Source organism: Pagrus pagrus (assembly GCF_965226575.1).
Source record: "Pagrus pagrus genome assembly, chromosome: 7".
NCBI lineage: Eukaryota > Metazoa > Chordata > Actinopteri > Spariformes > Sparidae > Pagrus > Pagrus pagrus.
This window is the reverse complement of record NC_140191.1, coordinates 26575169-26599107: the sequence shown is the minus strand read 5'-3', so window position 1 is coordinate 26599107 and position 23939 is coordinate 26575169. Positions and strand designations below refer to the sequence as shown.

At 40.8% G+C, this 23939-nt stretch overlaps 1 protein-coding gene across 1 annotated transcript in view; it reads left to right on the top strand.

The window, feature by feature from the left end:
- LOC311260150 (neuroendocrine convertase 2-like) overlaps positions 1 to 23939 on the top strand; it is a gene marked incomplete at its 3' end in the record, with an annotated part of 183894 nt that overhangs the window by 98092 nt on the left and 61863 nt on the right. Inside the window, exons 7-12 of the mRNA XM_084357664.1 lie at positions 6497 to 6534; positions 7341 to 7420; positions 8873 to 8961; positions 12256 to 12428; positions 13278 to 13499; positions 14798 to 14901. Coding sequence (XP_084213790.1) covers positions 6497 to 6534; positions 7341 to 7420; positions 8873 to 8961; positions 12256 to 12428; positions 13278 to 13499; positions 14798 to 14901 — 706 coding nt within the window. The remainder of the gene's footprint in view (positions 1 to 6496; positions 6535 to 7340; positions 7421 to 8872; positions 8962 to 12255; positions 12429 to 13277; positions 13500 to 14797; positions 14902 to 23939) is intronic.

Sequence of the window (23939 nt, the reverse complement as noted above, 5' to 3'; positions counted from 1 at the left end):
CACAACAACACCTCTCGGCAGATACTTAGGATAATGCGCAGACATCGCTTAGAACCGTTAACATTGGACTTTACTTTCAGTAAAAAGTACTTCCAATGAAATCTGTTCATGATGAGGTCTGTGAATTAACAGGGACATTGTTTCCAGGAAGACAGGTTGTTCGAGACTATTTTTAAAAGACATTTTCTAATGATTTAAGCACTGCAATTAAGAGTTCTCAGAAGTGAATGCATTTAAACTTAATCAACAACAACAAATAAAACCAATAAAAACTGCATGAATAGCTAGCATTCGAGGTAAGTGAGAATATGTTTATTATTTGGCTGAACTGCCCTTTAAAGTGTTGCAACTTTAGTTCATCTTTGCAGAGTCAAGACATTGAATTAATGGAATGACATGTAGGGTTTCCGTCACAGTTCCAGTATCCACAGGTAGTGTTTCAGAAGCAGAGCGTCGCAGCACCCGCATTCCACTTTCTACAAGCATATTGAATGCACATTTACCGCCTTTTTAGATGTGGCAACAGATGCTTTGCAGTTGTGCTTAACTTGGTTTAATTGCTGTACATAAACACTAAAAACTGATTTTGCTGTTGAGACAAAGTCAGTAACAGATGAAATGCATCATTAGATATACATTATAAGGCAAAAAAGAGACCGATTTAGGCCTTTATATACATTTACAAGTTAATTTTACGTTTCAAAGCCTCATCCACCGGTCAGTGCTGAGCAATTTTGTATTTTCTGACGGGCTTCATGTTTTGTTTTTACTAGTTAAATGAGTGATACTAACTCTTTTCATGCATCATCAATGGCTGAGCTTTATTTTTTACTGATTCAGGATCAGGATTGATGCCACTTTTGTGCCACAGACTGTCGGCTCTGCTGTATAGCTAAAGTCATGATATTTTGCTGCACTGGTGCCAGACTGGTTTGCCTTACAGATCAGTTTTGCTTCACTTCCTTTCAATGGCTTTGCTGTATTTCTACCCTCCTGGATCACTGTCTGTGTATGTGGGCGTGTGGCTCTGTACAGTTTTGCACTTGTGTTAAGTAACAAGAAATTTCAAGTGATGCCCACTGACTGACAGGAAATGTTTAACTTGCAGGTAAAAAAAATTTTATTCTGAATTTCAAAAGCAATAACAGTAATGTGACAGCTGAAAGCACTCTGAAACCCACACACTGTGGAAAAAACAAAGACATATTTCTCTAAAGTGGAGATCTCCATTGAGGGAAGCGTTTCAGACCTGCGATGAACTTAAGTCCCAACACACACACACACACAGACACACACACTTCCTCTGCCACCTCCAGCTTCGTGTCTGGGTCCACCGCAGGAGGAGAGCTGGCCACTGGGCAGACAGGGCAGCGGGGTGTGGTGAGGGGGCGGTGAATACGTGCCGTTTGAATACTAATGTCCCACTTTAGAAGTCAACCTCTTCTCCATCCCCACAGCCCCTCTGCTCCGTCCCTGTCTCTCCTATATCTTTTCCTTACTGTCATTTCTCTTCAGTCTTCTCTCATCTTTTTTTTCTCACCTCCCCCACTACTCTAAACAGTCCTTTTCTCCCTCTCTCCTCTTCCTCCAACTTGTCTCCTCTGTCTTCTCACTCCTGTCCTCTTCTTGTTTCCTCCCTGTGCCAGGCTTTCCATCACCCACGCTCCCTCTACATCCTTCCAACTCAATCCTTCCACTCTGTATCACTCATCAAACTCTGTCTTCTCCCCAAGAGCTCTCTCTCTCTCTCTTTGCCATTCACTTTTTAAACCCACACACACATACACACATACACACACACATCCTTGACAAAGCCAGCTAATTACAGGCAAGTGTCCACTCCAGCCCTTCTTAAATACCGAGCTGATTAATGAGACGGAGGTGTAGGGCCAGGAAGTCTCACCCTCGACGGGTGGTGATACACACCCCTGTCCCTCTGCAGCTCTCTCACACACAGACACACACTTTTCTTTTCCTTTTTCACACTTGCAAAAGCAAATTATCAGCCGTGTACAGCTTTATTACAGCAATATTGGTATCAGTTTTTAGACTTACCTCCTTCCTCATATGTCTTAGCCCTTCTACTACTCCACCTTTCAGAATCAGAGGCAGCCTGTTGACTTTTTGCTATTTCCTTTTTTTTTGTACAGTAACTCCTGCAGGGTAGAGCTAAGCGGCGAGAGCCAGCCGGGGGGCCCCAGGTGTAGCAGGGGCGTCCTCTGAAGTGATGTCGGCTCATTTTCTCAGCGGCGGCTCAGGCACGACTCACCGTCAGCTCAAAATGGCCTCCGACACATCTCTGTGTCTGATTTGTGTGTGTGTTTGACCCTGAGGACCGGCGTGAATGCTGCCGGAGCAAGGAGATAGAGTGCAGCTGCTGCCGCTGAATGCTGACACACATGCAGAGCAGCAAATGCGCGCACACACACATACACACACCTGCACAATCACAATCTAGACTGGGTCAGCCAGGTTCAAAGCATTTGTATTCATGGAAGGTTTTGCATTGGCTCCACCACCTACAGTGTTTCATCTAACTGTGGGACGTGGCTTTCTACTTTCACACTCAGAAGACCTTGGACGGTGTTGGAGTGTGTTTATGGCTGTATTTATGGCAGTATGGTGCTACCTGAGTGAATGCACCTGACTGAATGCATTTCTCCACTCAGATCATCCTTGTAAATACTTGAGGGTGCACTGTTTTGATGCTCAAATTGACCCGTGTGACACAGGAGCTCTGAAAATACACGTGCTCATGCTGTGCACGTGTCAGTCCTGATTCAAATACACATCTGTGCACTGCAGAGAAGCACGCACAAGCAGATACATGCGTGAACATGCTAAGCCATTGAGATCCTCCATAGGGTGGCAGTGATTTCATACAACATCTTCAGACCCATATCATATATTACCTTTATTTGAAATATAATTTAAATAATTGTCTATCAACAACTTTATCAAATTAAATAACTGTTTTGAATTTCCACGGAGCAGGTCAGCACGACATTTGGAGTACCGCAGGGGTCAATACTGAGCCCCTTCTGTTGTTCTGCTGTAATGCTATACTAATGAAGACAATACTTAAATCTATATTTCTATCAGCAAATTAATTTAGCATATTACTTGCTCAGGCTTACACAGTCGACAAGAAAGCTGCATTTTGTCACGATGCTACACATACTTTCAGTTTATCTGACAACATTCAAAACTAAACTGAAATCCTACCTTTTTTCTGCTGTCTCTGCTTTGATTTTTCACTTTACGGTACTTCTTATTGATGATCTAATTTTAATGTTTTAATTTGTTTGATTTTAAATACTCTTATATTTGTAAGGCAATTGCTACTCAGTATGACATGCACTATGAACTCTTGCATTGCCTTGCCTGTTATCACAGTGGATACCAACACACCTCATCATTGTTATGGGTGTCACACACTCATACATATGGTTAGGAGTGACAAACTCGGGGGTTTGAATTTTATAGCTCCAGTTGTCCGTCCACTCCCTCTGTTGCCTCTCCTTTCATTCTTCCTCCCTCCATCCTTTGCTCACTTGTGACTTTGTTCCCACCTCAGCAGCTTGACTTTAATTCCCAAAGATGTCTTCATCACAAACAGAAAAGTGATGTTGTCACCTTTAAACGCGGACGTGACTGTGTGATTGTCACCGTGTTAGGTTCTGACACACACACACACACACACACATAGAAGCACAAGAACATGTGTGAATCCACAGTAAGGTGTCTTTCTTATAATTGAGTCGAAACAAAGATGAACTCTTAATAAAGCAAGCTCCTTTGCCACCTGCAGACAAGCAATTCTTCTCACATCACAGCACAGATCTTCTGTTTGTAGAGCCGCATTTATGTACGCAGGGGACAAACACCCAGACTGGGAAAGATGCCTAGTGTTTCAGTCTCACTTTCAGGTTTAACAGATTGAAAAGTTCTCCCTAATTGGTGAGGTGATTAGACTTGTTCACATTGCTGTTGACTGTGATATGTGCCAATAAACATTTAAGGATTGGTTACAAACACATTTCTCATTCACCCTTGTATCTAACCATTCAGGTCGTAAAAACATTTAATTTTTTTTTTAATTATTAACTTTTAATGACGAAAACGATCTTGACTTTAGTGGCATTTTTCATACAAAGATTTTATGACTCATACCAGACAAACTGTGGTGAAACTGATAGTTGAACAGGTTTTTTGTGTTTGCTTGTGTGTAAGTTGCTTTTTGACAATATAATTTTTTCTTAAATATTGTGAGTGTTTGTGGATGTTGAATTGACTAATGGTTTGCGCATAAATGCATGAATACATAAAAAAAATGACAAGTAGCATCATAGAGAATTGAAGCTTATACATTTTAAACTGAAAAGGACAAATATGAGAGCAGAAGTGATTGATTGGTTGGTTTGAGTTTGAGCAGAGGATAAGAGAGAATCTCCTGATTTGTCTGATAATAAGGTTGGGAGATAGAGAAGGAAAACAGATCAACATGAGGGGGTTATTTTTTGAAGTGATATCTGACATTTCATAACTCTCGCATGAGTCACTTCTATCCCATATGAAAACATCATGTTTCAGTATCACTCAACACACTTCAAACTTTAAATCAGAGTACGCAAAACCTACTCAGCAGCATCCTCGCTTGGCCCCATGCTCAGTGTGGAAATCCAACTTGGCTCAGGCAGCGAGGAAAGTTGGCCAGAGAGCAGTTTCTCTTGTTCCCTCGAGAATGAGAAACTAAAAATCTATAAAAACCTCACAACTTTGTTGATTGTTGAAAATGCTCTGTAGCAACTGGTGCTACATTTTCTACCCTTTCCCACCAAAGCACAGTTGCTATGAACACAAAATGCAAAAATGAATGGGCAAAAATCAATGGAGCAAAACATCTTAACTCTGAGGTGCATCTCAGTGGGTGGAGTTTTCTCAGTTTGATTTTTGCCTTTTTTGCCCACTTTGCCCGCTGATGAAGATGTGAGATGAGGTTGAAATTGTAGCTGTAATCATCCCAGGAAATGCATTCATCTTCACATGTACATCTACATCAGTCACACTTATTCACAAACAGAAATGCATCAACACATCTTGTGCATTAGGAGTTTTAATAAAAATGAAATACTCAGACTTTACTGTCTTGTTTCAAGGTAAAGCTCATTGATGGCGGGTGAAAGAAGCGGCTGGTGGCATCGTTTGTCATAGAGGCAGCACATGGCTGGCTAAACCCTTCCTACGCTGTCTACACCAGCAGTGCATGGAGAGTAAGGCAGTCCAGATAACAGTAAAAGTACTGAGTGAAACCTTTGAAACAATTTGCCAACAAAACCAACCAACCAGCAGGTTTTTCTCCCCATTTGCATGAAAGCATGAAATCAAAAATAGGATAAACAAGACGTTATTTTTTGTGTGTGTGTTGGATTCATAAATGAATAATGAAATAACAAATTACTGTTTTTTGTATGTTTTTTGTTTTTATCGTTTTTCGATTTTGGCTATTGAATATGAAAAGAACAAACGATACACAGATTGAGTAGCTGTGTCTGGTGGACGATGAGAGAATAAAGCGCTTGTAGTTATGTAGAGGACGTAGCAGGTTGACCTGCCGTGGCATGGCACAGCGTGGCACAGCGTGGCAGTCTCCAATGAGGCTTCACCCACCCAGGGCTCCATCCCGCCCGAACTCAACACAATCAGGCCTCAACGGCAAAACCGACTGCAGGTTACCATGACAACCCGGAGGCACTGCCTGGATGGGACAAAGGCTGGCAGGTCCCATGTGTGTGTGTGTGTGTGTGTGTGTGTGTGTGTGTGTGTGTGTGTGTGTGATTGAGAGAGAGAGAGTGAGTGATGTGTGGCAGAGCAGGCGCGGCCCTCCTGGGGCCCTCATTCGTTTGTCTCTTGCTGAGACCACAGGAGCCCTGATGCAGCAGAGATGGAAGAGGTGGTGGTGGTGGTGGTTGGGGTGAGGAGAGGGGGAGGATGGGGAGGGGGCAAGGGAAAGAAAGGCAACTGATGTGGAAAGAGAGGATGATAAAACGATGCAAGGGAAGGTAAAGAAAAAGAAAAATGGGCCCAGAGATCGTCCTGTGCCCATTTGTTCATTCACTCATCCATCAGTCATGTGCAGTACCTCATACAGCACAGCCTGGATCTTGACACAACTTGCTCTAAAAATTTGACTTCAATGTTACAATTTGGCAAATTAATTACACCAATTAGTAGGGTACTCAAAATTCAAAGTTTTAATAACCTGTCTACCAAAATGTAAGTTCAAATGACTTGAAACAGCTCCTGCTTGGCTCCACGGAAAATAATGAAACAATGAGGGCACTTAGGCACGGTCTGATTACTGCACCAAAACATCAAAAATGACAATTTTTCTCTCAAACTTCTTTGTCTAGAGTATTGAATGTGTCTTGGTCTCTCCGTGTTTGATCATAGTTTGATTTTTGACCCATGTATTCTTTTATTTTTCAATTTTCAGGTGTAGATCACGCCAACAAGGACCTAGAGAAAAACTTTGTGAGTAAACTTGAAATGTGATTTTGGAACAATAGATCTCTACCAAATCTCATTTAAACTGAGCAGTAAAATATTATCATTCTAGTTATCTTATATACAGTAGATCTTCGATGTTTGTTCTGATTAAGTTGTCTTTTTATGAGGTTATAGTTTTCCAGCAGTGCTGTTTGGTTACACAAACACACTTGGGTTTTCATTAGACTGGAATCTGTGTATTGACTTTCTCCTGAGCTGCTCCTCTCCTCTATTACTTAAAACCTGAGACAATAAAACGTTCATATAGTGATAAAGCTGTTTTATTCATTTAGGCTGGTGTTACACTGGCTGACCATAAAGCATATGTGGAGTGGCAGTGTTGTTTGCTCCTGCCTTGTCATATATAATCCTATAGGCAGTTTGAAGCACACAGGCCAACTTGTACTTTGTCAGAGCAGATTGTCTGGCATGGATAAGCCTGGCTGGAGAGAGAGAGAGAGAGATGCACATAATTGCTCTTGTACCATTTGCTGCCAAGACATCCTCCTCCCGTTATGCCTATATACACTGGCAAACAAGTCATTCAAACATGTTCACTTTTATGAGGCACACATAAACCATGCAGACACACATAGACACAGTCACAGGCATCTCCTCGGTGACAGTGATTGCCGTCAGTCAGAAGAAATATGTTGACAGACTAATTCAAGTGGCAGTATCAGGAGTTCTTCATGGGATTCCTTCATTTCCTGTCATGTCACTCTGATGTTCTGCACTGAGAGCTACATTGTGTTACGCTGCTCTCCATTTGTTTTCTGTCTGGATTGCAGGAAGCCCTCGCGAGTTTTGACCTGGTTGCTTCACACGGTCTGTCTCATGATCCCATGCCTGTCAGAGATGAAGAGAATAGGTACTAACTGTTGTGCTATGTTTCTTTTCTTGGGAGAGTCAATAAACTGACCAATTTAACTGGCATTTTGAAACTAAAAGACACCAGGAATTGATTAAACTGTGTATTTATTAGGGATGCAACGGTAGAGTTTTCCCACAGTTCGGTTTGCATCACGGTTTTTGGGCCACGGTACGGTTTCGATATCTTAATATAAAACTACTCACACTAGCAAAGGCAATATTGCATGTAAAAATAATTAAAAGCAGATATAGTCAAACCACAAACCTTATTATAAAAATGTAACACTTATCTTAATTGCCTTCCATAAAAACCATATGCAGTATCCAATCAAGTTACACAGCAAACATTATTGTAGTATTGTATTGTACTGTATTGTACTGTATTGTATTGTATTGTTTGCCTTTGTGTATTGAACCTAACAGGGCATATTGAACGGTTCAATACAATATTGAATATTGTTGCATCCCTAGTATTTATCCTCTCTAACTTGGGATGCAAACGTTTGCGTGTCCAGGAAATTAGCTTATGTTACAGCAGGCTAGTAACCTAACCTGATGCTAAGGCACATTTCATTAGTTAAATGCATTTCATGGGGTTACATGTTCAAAAAAAAAAATGAAAAGCCCCATTCATGATAGCAGATGTAGTGTTTCCTCAGTGACTGTTAATGATGATAGCAGTTCTGTCCTGCTCCCAATTGAATTTGGGGTAGTTTACATTACAACATTACAACTCCAGCCAAAGTTACCCAAGATAGCATTACAGTGGCTCGTTCTTATCCTAAAATAATTTAAAGTTTTAACATTGGAAGTGAAACATTCTATTCAAAAGCCATTGCAGGCCATAGCATGGCTGCCCAAGTGCCATCATTCCCACACGTTATGTGGGCCAGATAAATGAATCTGCTTTCAATTTTGCTATCTGGGTTTGTGTTTTTCTGTCTAAAACCAAATAAGTTATTAATAATTTCCAGTAGTTAATCTGCCACTCTCATCATTGTAAATTAATTTTTGTTCCGTGTGAGAACAGAAAGATTAACAGGCTTAGCAATAGTAAATAAGGTGATTGCCTTAGCGATTGATCAATTAGTTAGCCCACTGAAGGATATTGTACTCATAATATCACAACATTATGCAATTCTAAATAGGTGAAACAGATTTTAGAAAATGTAGTAATATGTCACATATGTGAGGTGTCGGGCTCAAAAATAAATATGACAACAGTGAACAGTAAATCAGATGCAGAGTGTTTTCCTTGTTTTGAGCTGCAGTCTCCAGCATCTCAGTGTTTTTCTGTAAGAGTCCTCAAATCAGGATGTGCTGCATGCAATTTGTCAGCCAGGCTTAATTTGGGGTGTGCTCAGGTCAACACATCCAAAAAAATAAAAAACCCATCTCTGCATATTCAGTCTCAGTGTGTGGCTAACATCTTATTCCCCCACTGTTTCAGTCACGGTACCCGATGTGCAGGGGAAGTTGCCATGGAGGCCAACAACTCCTACTGTGGTGTGGGCATCGCCTTCAATGCCAAGATCGGAGGTGAGGAAAACAATGCAGCATCATCGAGACAGTGGGAGGCAGTGCATTGTGGGTGTACTGCAGTGGCCAAGACATGGCATTTTCAAAACCACTTGTAGTTGGCCACTAATCCTTTTTTATACAGTAGATACAACTGTGTGATAATGCAGAAAGCACTTATTTCCATTTGGAGTATTCTATAAAGCAGCTGAAATCCAGACAATAAATGCTTAATTTGTGTCTTTAAAATAAAGAGGCACGTGGCAAATTATTGATCATATCTCAGCTCCTGTAGGAAATAAAATGAGGTTTGTGACAGGATGCTTTGAACCTGGCCTTATTTATCTGTCGCTCAGAAAACAGTGGAACAAAATGCAACGAATTAATTCAAAAATAAATAATTCAAACTCATATTTTTGGCCCACATTCTGCAGCAATTGCTATTCCAAAAACCAAAAAAATATCATGTCCAGCACAGCAATTTGTTTCATGTTGAATCATTTTTGATTGGGAAAACTTGCATTTTACAACTTGGTGTGACATGGCAAATTATGCTAAATCAAAGGAGAAGTGCCATATTTGGTTTGGATGGAAATTAAAATTGTATGGCTTGTTGGTTGTAAGCATAAGCCTTCTAAAATTTGGCAGAAAATTATAGAAAATATTTGTTGTTTTATTTTGACTGTAGTCTCCCAGTCTGCTAGAGCGTTATTTAGTCCTAGTTTTATGTCTGGTGCCAGACTACAGCTGAAAATGGACTCATTAACTGTACTTGAAACTAAGAGGTTTCATGGAAGACATGTAATCTGTTTGAAAGCCTTTACGATGGAGTTTTGGTTTGATCAGAGTAATATATATAATATTTAAAAAGGGTGAGAGAGTACGTCATTTGTAAATACTCACATGCAGATATTATGCATTTCATATGTGTGTGCTGTATGGCGTTGGGTTTGTGTGAATGCAACAGTGTACACGGTGACTGGCTGCTATTGAGCCACGCTGACCCTATTTAAGAGCTCATTTTTTAGTGGGTGCTTCAGTAATGGCTTCTTTTAGTGTTGGTTGTAACATAGGCGAGGGATAAATGAGCCGACTACAGAAGCTAGCCCATTTTTCTGTTTTGGAATCAAAGGTTTTTATAGGATACACTAAACCACAAGTTAATGAGGAGTACGTGATGTTTGAATAAGAAGATTTTCCACAGCCCTCAGATTTGAACGCTTCAAAACCAATTTCATACAGAGGTGTCATCAGCATGAAACATGGAGTATGAACAGAGAAATCCCTCCGTTGAACTCTGACATTTGAACTTTGCTCTGTGAGCTTTAACCCTCGCCCCTGGCTCATTTGTCAGAGGCTGATGAGAGCCTCCTGCAGAACTGACAGAAAGAGAGGAAAACAGCACATGAGGCAAGACCAGGAATCTCTTTCCACAGTTAGCCTTAATTTCACCTTGCCGAGTCTATTTTACCCTGACTCATAAACAGAGTCTGGCGCACAGAAGATGAAGGGGCAAGACCTAAATGAAAGATGCATGTCGAACTCCTGGGCGCTGTTGAGACCTGTGCTCACTGTCTGACAAAGAGGATTGACTGAGCTTTACCTCTCTGTGCGCTTCTGTCTGGGAAATTTACATGAAATTCTGCGTGAATTGATGTAGTCCTGTTAGATTTGATGTTGTTTTGAAAGGGTACACACAGTGAATGTGATGAATCAATAGAAAGAAAGACAAAGTAAGCCTGATGATGTTTGTCACACAAGATTTTTTGCCTTTTCATTTGAAATACATTTTGATGATTTGCAAGCACATTATGTCAGACAATTAGTGGAAGAGATAAATATTTAATCAGCCGACAAACTCATCTGAAAATGTCCCTCAGTGGACAGTAAATCTGAAAAGCCTCTTCAATTCCATGGATTCTCTTCAGTGAGAGAACACAATGAACTGGACATTACGCAGACGTGGATATATTTAGTGTAAAGTGAAAGAATATGTGTTGGGGATGAGAGCATTATATGGGAGGTGCAGAATAGAACATTGGTAAACATGCCTTGTTGTGTGCAAACAGGCAGTTTAAAATGTATCGTAAGATGTTAATGTTATTTTATTTTACTTACTGTATATTAATGTTTGCCAGGGGTCAGCAAATTAGCCAGGATAGGCACTCTTTAAGATGCTATTATCAACATTTTTTTATATTAATTATGGATCACATGAATACTTTTGTGTTAAAGGTGTCACTCATAGTGACAAATCCCCAGAGAATAATCACCCTACTCTGTAGTTCCCCGCAGCTCTTCTGAGCTTTATAACATGTTTTAACATATTATTTTGGCTTCTGTAAAGTAATAACAGATTAAAAACTTTCTTGAGTTGAGTCAAGTGAACATTGCCATCACACACACACACACACACACACACACACACACACACACACACACACACACACACACACACCAGGGGGACAAGTGGGTTTGCCTCCTAGGGAAAGCTTCTGTGCTGCAGCCTGAACCGCTGCCTCTTTTTGTTACAAATCTTCAGCATTGGACTAACAAAATGTTACCTTACGTGAAGTAATCCGCTCCAACCCTTTCAGTATGTGCCTGCTGCATATTGGGATGTTGTTTTGGCTGCCACTCTCGACTTTGATAGTGTAGAACTAAGTTAGAGTGACGCCCTCTGGGCTCCCTGGAGGTGAAGAGGAGAAATGACTGAGCTCAGCTTTTTCTCACTGTGGCTGTTCTGTCATTCACCGATGTCAAAATATAACATTGCATGGCAACCTAGGCTGCAGTCATGTTGCAAGGATTGCAAGCAATATTGCCAATGCAATGTATTATAGGGCTATATGAAAACAATGCAGTGACCATCTGCAAGGTTGCTTTCATCATATAGTCACTTTATTAGATGATTAGGCTTCTCAAGCCAGAAATTAGGCTTATTTATCATTTCGTATTTTAAGTTTGTCACTGAGTTAAAGTTAACCACCGATACAGACAGACACAAAACAGAGATGAAGCAAAGAAGCAGACGCACAATAAATGGGCACCAATGACACACAAGAAACAGAGAAAGTCACCAGGAGCAGATTCTACTATAGGCCAGCTGCTGTGTGTGCACACCAAGTATTGTCATCGCCCTGTTACTTCACTTTTTGTAGACAGGATACACAGTTATCTCTTACAACATGATAAACAGAATCCATGTGTCTGTTTTTAAGCAGCGCCTGCAGGCAAAATGCTGTGTCAGTTTTTGTTTCATTTTTTCCCACAAGCCTTCCTCCGAACTCTCTCTGACCTTTTCAATCCGTCCAGGTATCCGCTTGCTGGGCAACTATGTCACTGATGCCATGGAGGCCACAGCTCTGACCTTCAATATCCACTTCATCGACATCTACGTCTGCAGTTGGGGCCCGCCGGACAACGGATCTGCGATGGATGGGCCGAAAACCCTGACAGAGCAGGCCTTTCGGCTAGGAACTCAGAAGGCACGGCTTTCATCTCCGAGTTCACGCTGTTGTCTGTCAGAGGGATAGCAGACACTCACACTGACAGTGGAGCTGAGATAGGAGGGACAGAATGTCGAGTGTTAGGATTATATGGATGGATTTAAATGTATTTACACAATGACAGCCTAAACCAAATATTAGAGGGGGATTTAGAAATATTGAAAATTGGTCAAAACTTGGCTACACATCTGTGTCTCATATTAAGTTATCTTTCCACCAGTCTATAGGTGTTATTTCCAATTCCATTACTTGTTTGGATATTTCAAGATATAGTCCCATTGTGTTAATTAATTCCAAATAATTAGTGGTGCTTTGAAAAAAGGGACTCCTTCTTTACACTTAATCATAAACAAATAACATAATCTATTCATGTAATATATCAAACAGGATCTATCTACATGTTTTAAGTGTATCTGAGCCCTGACTTTTTGTTTTAGTTTTAATGAACCTTTGCAGTATGTGCTCTGTAGCCTCAGTTTATGAGGGTTTTAAGAGAAACTAGATATATGAATACATATGTAAAATAAATTAATAATTATCCAGTAATAAATTAATTATATTATCTTATATGTATTTATATATTTAGTTTCGGCCTTTAAATCTCTCCTTATTAGTTCACTTTAGTTTAGTGTGAATTGATAGAAATATGAAATAGCTGTGCCTCCACGGCAGAATCCTTTTTCACCCTGTGTTTCAGCCCTGTGTAAATATATACAGTATGATGTGTGATATTTGAGATGCGCTGCTGACCGCTAGATGGAAACATTCTTTATGAAATCACTTTTCACCTGTTCTTTCACTCTGACGTCCCTCTGTTTGTGTTGTCAGGGGCGAGGTGGGAAGGGCAGCATCTTAGTGTGGGCGGCAGGTAATGGTGGACCGCAGCATGACCACTGCGGTGCAGACGGTTATGTTAACTCCATCTACAACATTGCCATCGGCGCTGTCTCTCAAATGGGGAAGCCCGCCTTCTACGGCGAGCCCTGCCCCGGTGTGATGGCCGTCACTCTGACAGGGTCCAGCGTGGGAGGCTCACTACCTCTGGTTACTGTGCGTGTACCACCTAACACATCTAACAACAGTGTTTATCATTAATGAGGTCCTATATGTGTGTGCGTGTGCCAGCAGCCCTGCTCTTTGGCTCCTGTGAGCTGTGAGAAGCCTGTTAAAGAGCAGCCACTGGTGTGATATTTATAGAGGCCTGCCAAATGACCTAGGTGACTGCTGGGCACACACTCACACACACATGCACACACACAGAAGCAAACGAGTGTTAATTGGAGGTAAAGCGGGGCTGTAGTGGCTGAGAAAGGGAGAGGAAGAAGCTGAGGTGTTGATGGCGGAGGTAGCAGTGTAAAGCCAAGAAGAAACACAACGCCAACTCCAGGCTACAGAAACAGAACGGCCAATTTTATCAGTGTGATATCACCTCTGTCTGCTGAGAGGCCTGCCCTTTTCCACCTCGCATTAGGAGGTGGTCAGCCTCGACACAAGTTGTTTTTTTAATTATCATCACTGTAAAACTGTGTTGACGTGGCTTGTGACGGAAAAAAAAACCTGGTACTGATACAGTAGATGCTACAGTGTGGGAACTCTGCTGGCTCAGTTTGCTGCAAAGCTGCATTCTTTTCCAAATACCTCCCACAGAAATCCGTTTCAGAGGAGTAGTTGTATAGAACAGCTCACAGTGCATCCATCTCCTTACTCCATGTACTGATATGACATCTACATTAGTGCTGTCGTGGTGAAGTAATTCCCCCTGCGGTGATCTAGGGAGGCTCAACAGCGCAGTATTGGTGCGGTTTTTGCAAATGATTTCAGTTATAATAATTTCAGTAAGTTGGTGGATCTGTGGACCTGAACAGTCTCATATAATAGCTTAATAGCCTTACCACCTAGCAGGCCACCAAAGTTTAGCTTTATGGTCTGAGCAAGCTAGCTGCTAATCAAAGTTTCACAACTTAGCCAAACAAATGAATTCCGTAACAACACACATACACACACAGGTGCAAAGAAAAACAGGCTGTATAACAACATAGCTAGTGCCAGCTGAACTAGTGCTGCAGTATAAAGTTCAACAAAAGGCAGTCGCCAGCATCCAACCAAGTTTCTCAATATTACAACCTCAGTCCAGAATGGGCCGAGTCTGTGGGAGTAGCAGCATTAGCCGTGCAACAAGACGGACCTAGCCTCATGAAAAAAAGCAAAAATGCGAACATAGCAGTTGTGGTTAATTGCCATCCACTGTGATTGGCTTTTCAGTAGTGCAGTACTTCAGTATTGCCGTCATTGTGACAGCCCTAGTCTACGTAGTTGTATCTGGTCACATATTTTTTTTATCTCTCCAGGTCACGGTGACCAACATTGATGATGGCTGCGTCACACAATTTCCAGGAACATCCAGCGCAGCTCCGATTGCTGCAGGGATCCTGGCTCTTGCCTTAGAAGTAAAGTGAGTGCCTATCTGCCAAGTCATATTTCATACTTCCAGAAACACTACAACAATAAATGTGATACCTTGTTGATACTTGTAGGTACTCAGTGTGTTAGTCAGGAACACGTCAGCAATCGTGTATGCTTACTGTCTGAGGGACGGCAATCCCCAGCTGCGTGATGTTTACTTTGATTTCTTGTCTTGTTTGTGATGATTGATTGGCTCCATTTTTCTCCCAATGATATTGCCAGTTTCATTTTGTGTCATACTTAAGACCGCATTTCCAATGCTTACTTTTACAAAAGGGCTTTTGCTATTTCCACCCATTACTCCCCTGAACAGATAGTCTTCTCTGAAGACCACAACTTGTCAGAAGTAACTTTCCCATCACCTGCCTTCAATATGTGCTGTTGCAGGGAAATCTTCATCCTTGTTTTTTTTCTGGAAGCACGGTAGCCACCTCCTGTTTTGTGCAGTAAAGTAGTATCCCTTTCTGCTGTAGATCAATACAAATCTAACTTGGTAATACACAACATAAAGTGTTCAAGAAGAATAGAGCTCCAACTAATGATTATTAGGCCCACTAGCAGCCTGGCTTTAGGCAAGCCAATGTTGGTCTATGTGCCAGTGTCAGTCAGTCCAGCACTTAGGTGCAGTGGTGCTTGAGATATTTCAATCTGGACCAAATTACCTCAGCCCAACAGGGTCGCTACTGTCGCTGTAAGAGCTTCAGAATATCACAGCGCCCTCCTCCTGTTTTGTGCAGTAAAGCGGTAAACCTGTGCAGTAAATCAATCCAGCAGATTGATTTCTGTTATTTTTTTTGCGAATGAATTGTTTGTTTGATTATCAACTTATTCAGAGTTTCCCGTACTTTACTTAGATATATGAATCGTGTGACAGTACACGGCTATACAATGTTAAGTTAAACTAGAAATGTAGTTTCACTTTACTCATCTTGCTGCAATGGTTATTTAGAATATGTTTGTACATTATATGTATATATTTTGTTTAAGTTAAAGGACTGAACAGTTCTCGACAATTCAGAAGCAATTAAGGCCATATCCATGACTGCTGGTCAGGTACTGTCAAACGCCACATTGTCACGCATCACACGACATCAAACACCACACCATCACATCCTGCACCATCCCCAACTACCACCACAACTAAATTATCATCCTGTGGGAAACGCTGTAATTGTTGTGGTAAAATGTCAGAAAAATAATGACAAATGCCCATCAGAGTTTCTCAGAGCCCAAGCTGATGTCTTCAATTATTTTTTTTGTCAAACCGACAGTCCGAAGCCTAAAAAGAGAGCCAGTGTTTTGTAATTTTGCTTTATAAATAACTGAAACAATTGCTCAGTTACTATTATTATTTAAGATATGTAAGATATCATTCGACAAGTCAAGTAATTGACAAATCATTTCAGCATTAAAAGAGACTGCTGAGAGAATTTCTACATTAAAATTCTGCGCCGTGCACCTTTGGGCTGTACCTTGTCTCTCCACCCCGTTTCTCCCTCTCCCTGTTTGTTTTTTTAGTCCCTCCTTTGATGTAGATCATCTACTGCTCCTCTGTCTGAATCTGCAAATATATCTCCTCGCTCCTTTTTCTTCTCTCCCTCCTTTGTCTCGTCTGCCTCTTCCTACCATTTCCCAAGCCCCCTTTTTCTTCATCCCTCTTAACTCGCCAGCTGTCGGTGTGGCCTCGGGCCTGGTGTTTTGTGGTGGTATCAGCGGCGTCTACGCCTCCTTCATGTTATGGATGGTACTAGAGGCCGGCTTTACTGCTCCAGCTGTCATGCCACAGCGCCTCAGTCTCAGTCGCTTGGCTGTAAAATGGAGCGCGGGTCCCCTGGGCGAGGCGACTCCCAGGACATTACTGTTAAAGGCTTTGTCGTGACCCGCTGCTACTGACTAAACTATATATCACCTCTCTCGCTCAGATCAGCGGCATTCAGCTCACGTCTTTATGGAGCCGCGTTCTCTCTCTCTCTGCCTGTGTATCTTTCTGGGTCCCTCTCTCTTTCTCTGTTTCTCACACTTGCTCATTCTGTGGCTCACTCTTTCTTCCCACATTTCACACAATCACACACTCATATATTCTGCCATTCTCTCTCTCACACATGCAGGCCCAGAGTTTTTTCTCTCTGATCTCCATTCATCAGAAACAACCTGACTCATATATAGGATCCACGAGCATCTAAGCAGTTGTTTATAGAGACATATGTCTTTGTATTTTCATCCCAATGAAATGTTTCCAGAATTGTACTTTTGTCAGTGTCAAATTCTCCGGAACAACATTTAGACGATCTCAGACCAAATCAGGTTAAAGCAGTATTTCCCGACCTCCAAACATCCCAAGGGCTCCCAAGATTAACTTAAGAGATAAGAACATCTTTTCAGGCCTTGGAAACAAAGAAATGAAAGAAGATTGAAAAATCTATCTTTGCAAGCAAAGCTCCTTCACACTATGGACATTATAGCTTCATTGAAGGGGTCACAAGGCAACATGTTTGGAACTGTAGTGTTTCATCGACAACCCAGACTGTCTTCATCACTCCTTTGTGTTGATGTTGGTGTCGGACTTTTAGCCATGATAGCGGTCTGGTTCTGAGAATGGAAATCTCAGTCTCTCACTCTGTCGTTCCACCACTTTGACCCAGGCTAAAATATCTCAGCATCCATGAAATTTGGAACAGATGTCAACGGTACCCGGAGAATGGATGCTAATGACTTTTGATGACCCCTGATTTGTTCCTGTAGCTGCACCAACAAAAACTAAAAGATGAATTGGCACAAAATTTGGTCCAGTTACTCATAGTTACCCAGACACTGAATCCGTATTACTTTGATGGTCACCTGACACCTTAGCCTGGCTTCGTGAACTAATTTGCAAATGCGTATAATTCTGGAACCTATACGTTCAGCTTTGATTTCCAAGGGGAAATGTCATCAGGAGAGACTAAAATGCCTCTTGGTGCAACTGTGTAGACCTACAACCATCAGAGCAACAAAACGTTTGACGTGGCGTAAGTGTTGGGCCGGTCCTCAAACAAAATACTGAAGAAAAAAACCAAACTGGTGGCATCGTCACCAACTTTGTCAAATAGTTAGTCAGTACACTAAAATGTGTTTCTGAAAACATTTGAGCCAGAAGGTTGGCAGGAAGTGGGCTATACAGTAACAGAATCTTGATTCATATTTGATAAACACTGCCTAGTTTGACAGTTTGATCTGAGTTTGGTGAGATGCAAATTTTAAGAATTGTCTTTATATAGTATATAGTCGGCTGCCTTTACAATCGATCATCAGTTAATCATTAATGATATATGAAATTACTCATATTTTGATAAAATGTACTTTTTCGTAACACTATTTTGTATTTTATTTTGATATATTTGATAAGCAAGTATTTGTTATTTGTAGCAAGGCACATTTTGATGTATTTGTGCCCATCTCTGTTTGTCGGTTAAATTCTTAACGGTGAATAATCGATGAAGGATTAATCATTAACCATCCCCAGACTGGATGGACCTGCAGACTGGATGTAATTCGATAGACCTGCAACCAATGAGAGCAGCGGAACCTATGACATGTGACTTTTCAAATCTGTGCGGGTGACGCTTCTCAATCATCGCATTAAACCTGCACTATATTAGATAAACAGTTGTGATTGGCCGGTTGCAAACCATGTCGCAGGGGTATCTGTCTGAGGGGGCCAGACGTAATGTATCTGACGTATTTGATTTAGGACCAGATACCTAATGACATTCACTGAGCTGTACTTTGTTCAGTGGTTATCAGCAAATGTTAGCACGCTGACATGCAAACACGGCAAACATTATACCAACTAAACATCAGCATGTTAGCATTGAAATCATGAGCCTTTTAGCTCTCTGACTTTAGCATTCAGCTCAGTGCTTCTTCAACCTAAGACTCATAGTCTTGATAATACATCTAATACTGATCTAATCAAATGAGTCTAATTAATCCAACTCACAACTAGACTACTGACACGTCACTTTAAAAAGTGTGCTTTATAAGACTGGCTGTATTTGTACATACCTGCAGTTCTGTTGATACATCTAATCTTTTTACTGTACATTTACTTGTTATATGTGGTTATTGGATTACAGATTTAATCCCTCTGTCAGTCACTTTATTATCTCCACCTCCAATTTCTCTTCATGCAGCCACACTCTCCAGAATCGCAGCCTTTCTGTGTCTAATGAGAAATGCTCAAAGTTTTCTTGCAATCTTTGGCTTCATCTTTTCTTAATTTGTCAAAAAAGCGAGCAGATTGGAAAAATGCAAACTCTGTGACTAGAGCTCCACGGCATCTCATCACACTGTGATAAGATACTTAATGTTTATGAAATTGCACAGACGTGGATACGAATCATCTTTGTCATTTCTGATACAGTATGATGTGAAGATTTTCTGCTGGGAATAGTTGTCATTGCAACATACATAGCTGATATAAAATGGCGTACAGTGTGTTGTTGTCTTTGTTACCCTGCAGTGTTTTGCTGCCCCAACAGTGTCACGGTGTCACGGTCTATCTGTCTTTCTGACACTGTGTTGGCCTGTCTGTCTCCATCTGTCTCTATCCATCCGTCTTGACGCCTGTCCAACAAACCATCAGAGTAAATCAATTCTTCGCTCGTCCCGTTTGTCAGTCTTTCTGTCTCCGACTGTTTGTTTGTTCACTTTATCACCGCGTCAGCCTCTCTGTCACTTTATCTCTGTTTCTCCCGTCCATCCATTCATCCGGTCGGTCATTTGCTCGGATGGAGACGAACATTTGGTTTTTACTGTGATTCCTCCTCGTTTGTGCACCTGCAGATGTCCATTTTATTGTCCATCCCATCCTGCTTCTACTGAGTGTATTTTGTCTGCCTGAAAAGATGGATCGTCTCCCCCTTAACCCCAGTCGTCCTGTGCTGTCATCAGGTGAACTATTTTGGGCAGTCCTTTCATTTTATCACAGAGCAGCAATAAAATGTATAAATAATCTTTCAGCCTCTTTCAACCTGTTGGTCAATTCAGTGATTTAGTAACGGGAGAGATCAAAGTCATCCACTCCGGCTCTAGTGCTGCATGCTTACTCCATGTTGAGTGATAGTGCGCCATTTGCATTAACCAAAGTAAAATGACTTATCTTTGTTAATACAGGTTGTTAATGGATTAATGGAAAATATGACAGATGACCTTTAAATAACAGTGGTTAATAAATGGATCTCATAGAGAACACGAAGATAATTCTTATATAATATAATTCTTATTCTTATATATTGAATTATCTACAGTAAATGACAATTTCATTTGGGACTTTAAACAGTATAAAAGTCATGCAATGCAAGCCCAATCTGCCCAACACAAAATGTTTAATAATAATTAATTAAATTCTCTTCTTCTGCGTTCTCTTTCTGCCTGCGTCCGTTGAATGAATAAGAGAAACGATGTATGGAGCGCTCTCTGTGGGGAGTTGAGGAGTAATCAGCCGGTGATCTCAGTGGGGAGAGTACATGGAAAAGTGAATCCACTCGCTCTAATTGGTCTTAACTCAAGCACACACACTCGGTGAGGGCATCTCCTGCGCTAATGTTTTTCATTTGTAATGCATTGAAGTTCACTGGCATGTATGACCTATAGCTTAGCTGTACAACATATATGCTTTTTTACTCATATACTAATATTAACATTCACTTTAAGTAACTCTGTTTTTTTCTATAAAATGACGAAAAATGTATAATTATTTTGCCTATATTGGGGTGGAGTGCATAATACACAAAAGACAAAAAGTACAGTATATTCAAAGGCAGTGAACCTTCTCTATTTTACAAAAAAAGACAGACATGCACAACGTTTACAGCATTTATATATGAACACCTGCAAACAGTATAAGTCCGCTATTTGCTCTCACAGGAATCTATAATTTGTGTGTTATGAGCACATAGTGCTGCATCAGTCATAGACACACACATACAGTATGCACACACAAGCTTAGACACACTTGCACAGACACAGAATTACAGACATACACATCCAAACTGGTCTTAAAATCACAAACACACACACACGTTGTGGGTGTGTGTGTGTGTACCCGTGTACTCATTAACCACAGAAATCAGGGCTACGCCGGTGGAGTGTATTTAAAGAAGATTGCAGGCATGCAGTTATTGGACTTGGCCTAATTGATAAACCCATTAGTAACACTTGTTCAGATAACATGGGAGGAATCTCAGTCTGCTCACAGTCACTCCAAATGGGTTCACTTAGGCTTAGAGTGCAGCACATTAAGAGAAGATTACAGAGCGATGCGGAGCGTCTTACCAGTCCACGCCTCGCTACTATGAGATTAATAGAGACGAACTGAGGACAGAGACGGAGGGAACATTGGACCCTGACACTCCACTGGGTGGGGACAGTTTTATGTGTGTGGAGCGGCAGTTCTGAAGCAGTTGTTGTTCTGTGTGTCTGTATGAGTGTTTGTATGTATTTCTGTATGCCTGTGGACCTACATGAGTTTTCTTTCTCCAGTTATGATGCAGTGGGTGGTGGCCTTCTGGTGATAATATGCATTTGTATGTGTGTGTATGTCTGCTTTAACTTCTGCTCTGTGTGTCTGTCTCTACAGTATATGTGGGTGTTTCTGTGCCTCTCTGTAAATGTATATCCACATGTGTGTTAGTTTTTCTGCCTTTCAACTAAAGCTGCGATGTGGCTCAGCAGAGGATCTAAATGCGAAGTGTCCAAGCAGAAGATGTGTTGCCTGGGATGAGACAGTGGGGTTTAAACTGCTGCTTGTCTTGTACCAACACATTATACCCTGCTGACTAACAAGCATGACTATTAGTGATGTCTTCTTCAGTTTCTGTTAAAATAAAGAGAAAAGAGTGGTGAACATGCATTGAAAAGAATATTGGACATGCTGAGCTTCAGTGAAGAAAGCATCAGGAAGAATGTAAATGCATCAATCTCTTCAACTGATTTAAGTACAAGCTGATGATGGCTCATTTATAAATGGATCCTTTTCAAGCAATGTGATCCAATATCAGTTTGTCCAGAATGTTAAGTCTGTAAACCTCTGTGTGCCACTAATTAAGATATGCATAAGCTAATGTATGCTTATGTAACTACAGATCACCTCTCACTGTAAGTAAAGATGCTAATACATCAACATGCTTTACAGGATATAATGCATCAATCTCATAACATCAGACACAGCATCACATTCCATCTGTCTAATACACCCATATTTCATTCTTTATGGTTACTGTTGTTGAGAACAGATACAGAAAATTCTTCTGTCAGCTTCATTAAATGCATTTTCGTCACCTTTGTGAAAATGTGTTGCTAATAAGCTCTAACATGTGTCTATACTAAGGTTTGGTGCAGATACCAGTCCAACAAAAGTGCCTTCCACAAACAACAGCATCAGTCAAATGCACCAAAGCAACATATTGTTACATTCAAGGGACAGAACCCTCTAGTGGCCATAGAAATTATGTGGGGAGCAAAGGAGAAAGTCAGGTGTAGTTATAGTCAGATCATCAAACTTTAACACAAGACTGCTGCTCATTTCCGAGTTCCAACCAGGAGTCAAGGTTATGTTTTTTACAACCATGACCAAGATTGTTGCCTAACTTTCACCATGTGATTGTAACCATGAAGTTGAAGGTCCCCTAACTTTTAAACAGCAATAGACATTTTTTTTTTTTGCGTCAACATGTCATTATAAAATAAATGTTGATTGCACAATATAATGGCAATAATGACACCATCTGTGTTTAGGTTTGTTCTCTATAACCCTCGCTTCTACTATGCTGTTTTGTCTGCCACCGTGCACGAAATCTCCCAGGACAATGAAGACTAACTGGAAATGTAGTCAGACTAGCAGCCTGGCACAATTTCTATCTGCTTTCATGTCTCCATTACAGAGTAAATCAATGAATACACTCACATTTTGTCCTGTGCTGTTGGTAGCTGCTACTCTGAGGAAATCATAAAGCGATATGGTTGTCTGTGACAGCAGTGGCAGCAATAATACCACTTGTAAAATGCTAGGGGGGGTGGGAGTCGCCGGTTTCAACTTTTTACATGTCCATGCAAACTTCCAAAACACATTTCTGATAAAAAGTGCAGCCAATTGAACAGATGAACCAAGACCCTAAGCAGTCAATGAGGTTAGTATTCAACTTGAAACCAATCTAATAAAATTGTCCTCCCAATGAAAACAGTGGCATCAGTCATTAAAGCAAGTGACAACAGCCTCTAGTGGCCAAAGACACTATGACGGGAGCAAAGGAAGAAGACAGATGATATTATGGTCAAACCATTGGACATTAAAATGGCAGACTGCCATTCGCTTCCCTGTTACAACTATGAGTCAACGTTTTTTTGTTGTTGTTTTTTGGTACCATTGCTCAATATGTTCCCCCATGTGATTGTTATTGTAACCATGAGTCATGAGGTCCCCTAACCCTAATGTAATTTTAACCCAGATCATCCCCAATCCTCACACAAAACCTAACCCTAATTTGAAATGGCTTCAGAGGGCTGAACAAATGATGTCATCCTGGCATTGTGGACATCAAATCAGAAAACATGTAAAGTATATTTGTTGTTCTAAAGCGCAGTTACAAAAAACACACATTTCTTGTTTAGTTTTGAGGATTTGTTGCATCAAAAGGATGGACCAATATTTAGTGAGTCCCTCTGTTTACGGACATATTTAGCTCTGATGAAACTCTTCTTCTTGTGGTTAGATTCGTAAGAAAATTAAATTAGGCGATATTCAATCCAAATGTCACATTAGTCAACATGAAATAGTGTTAATGTGTGATCAAATCTGCAGAACCTTACATAAAACTAGAAGTAAATAACATAGACTTGATATCTCTTCTGCAAAAGGCAATTACTGAAAAACAAATTGATCCAATGTTACATATTTTCATCTCTTACTACTTACAGCATTTCCAAACATGCAGTACATTGTGTTGAAGAATTATGTGGCTTGTGCTCCCTGCAGAATTTCATTTTCGA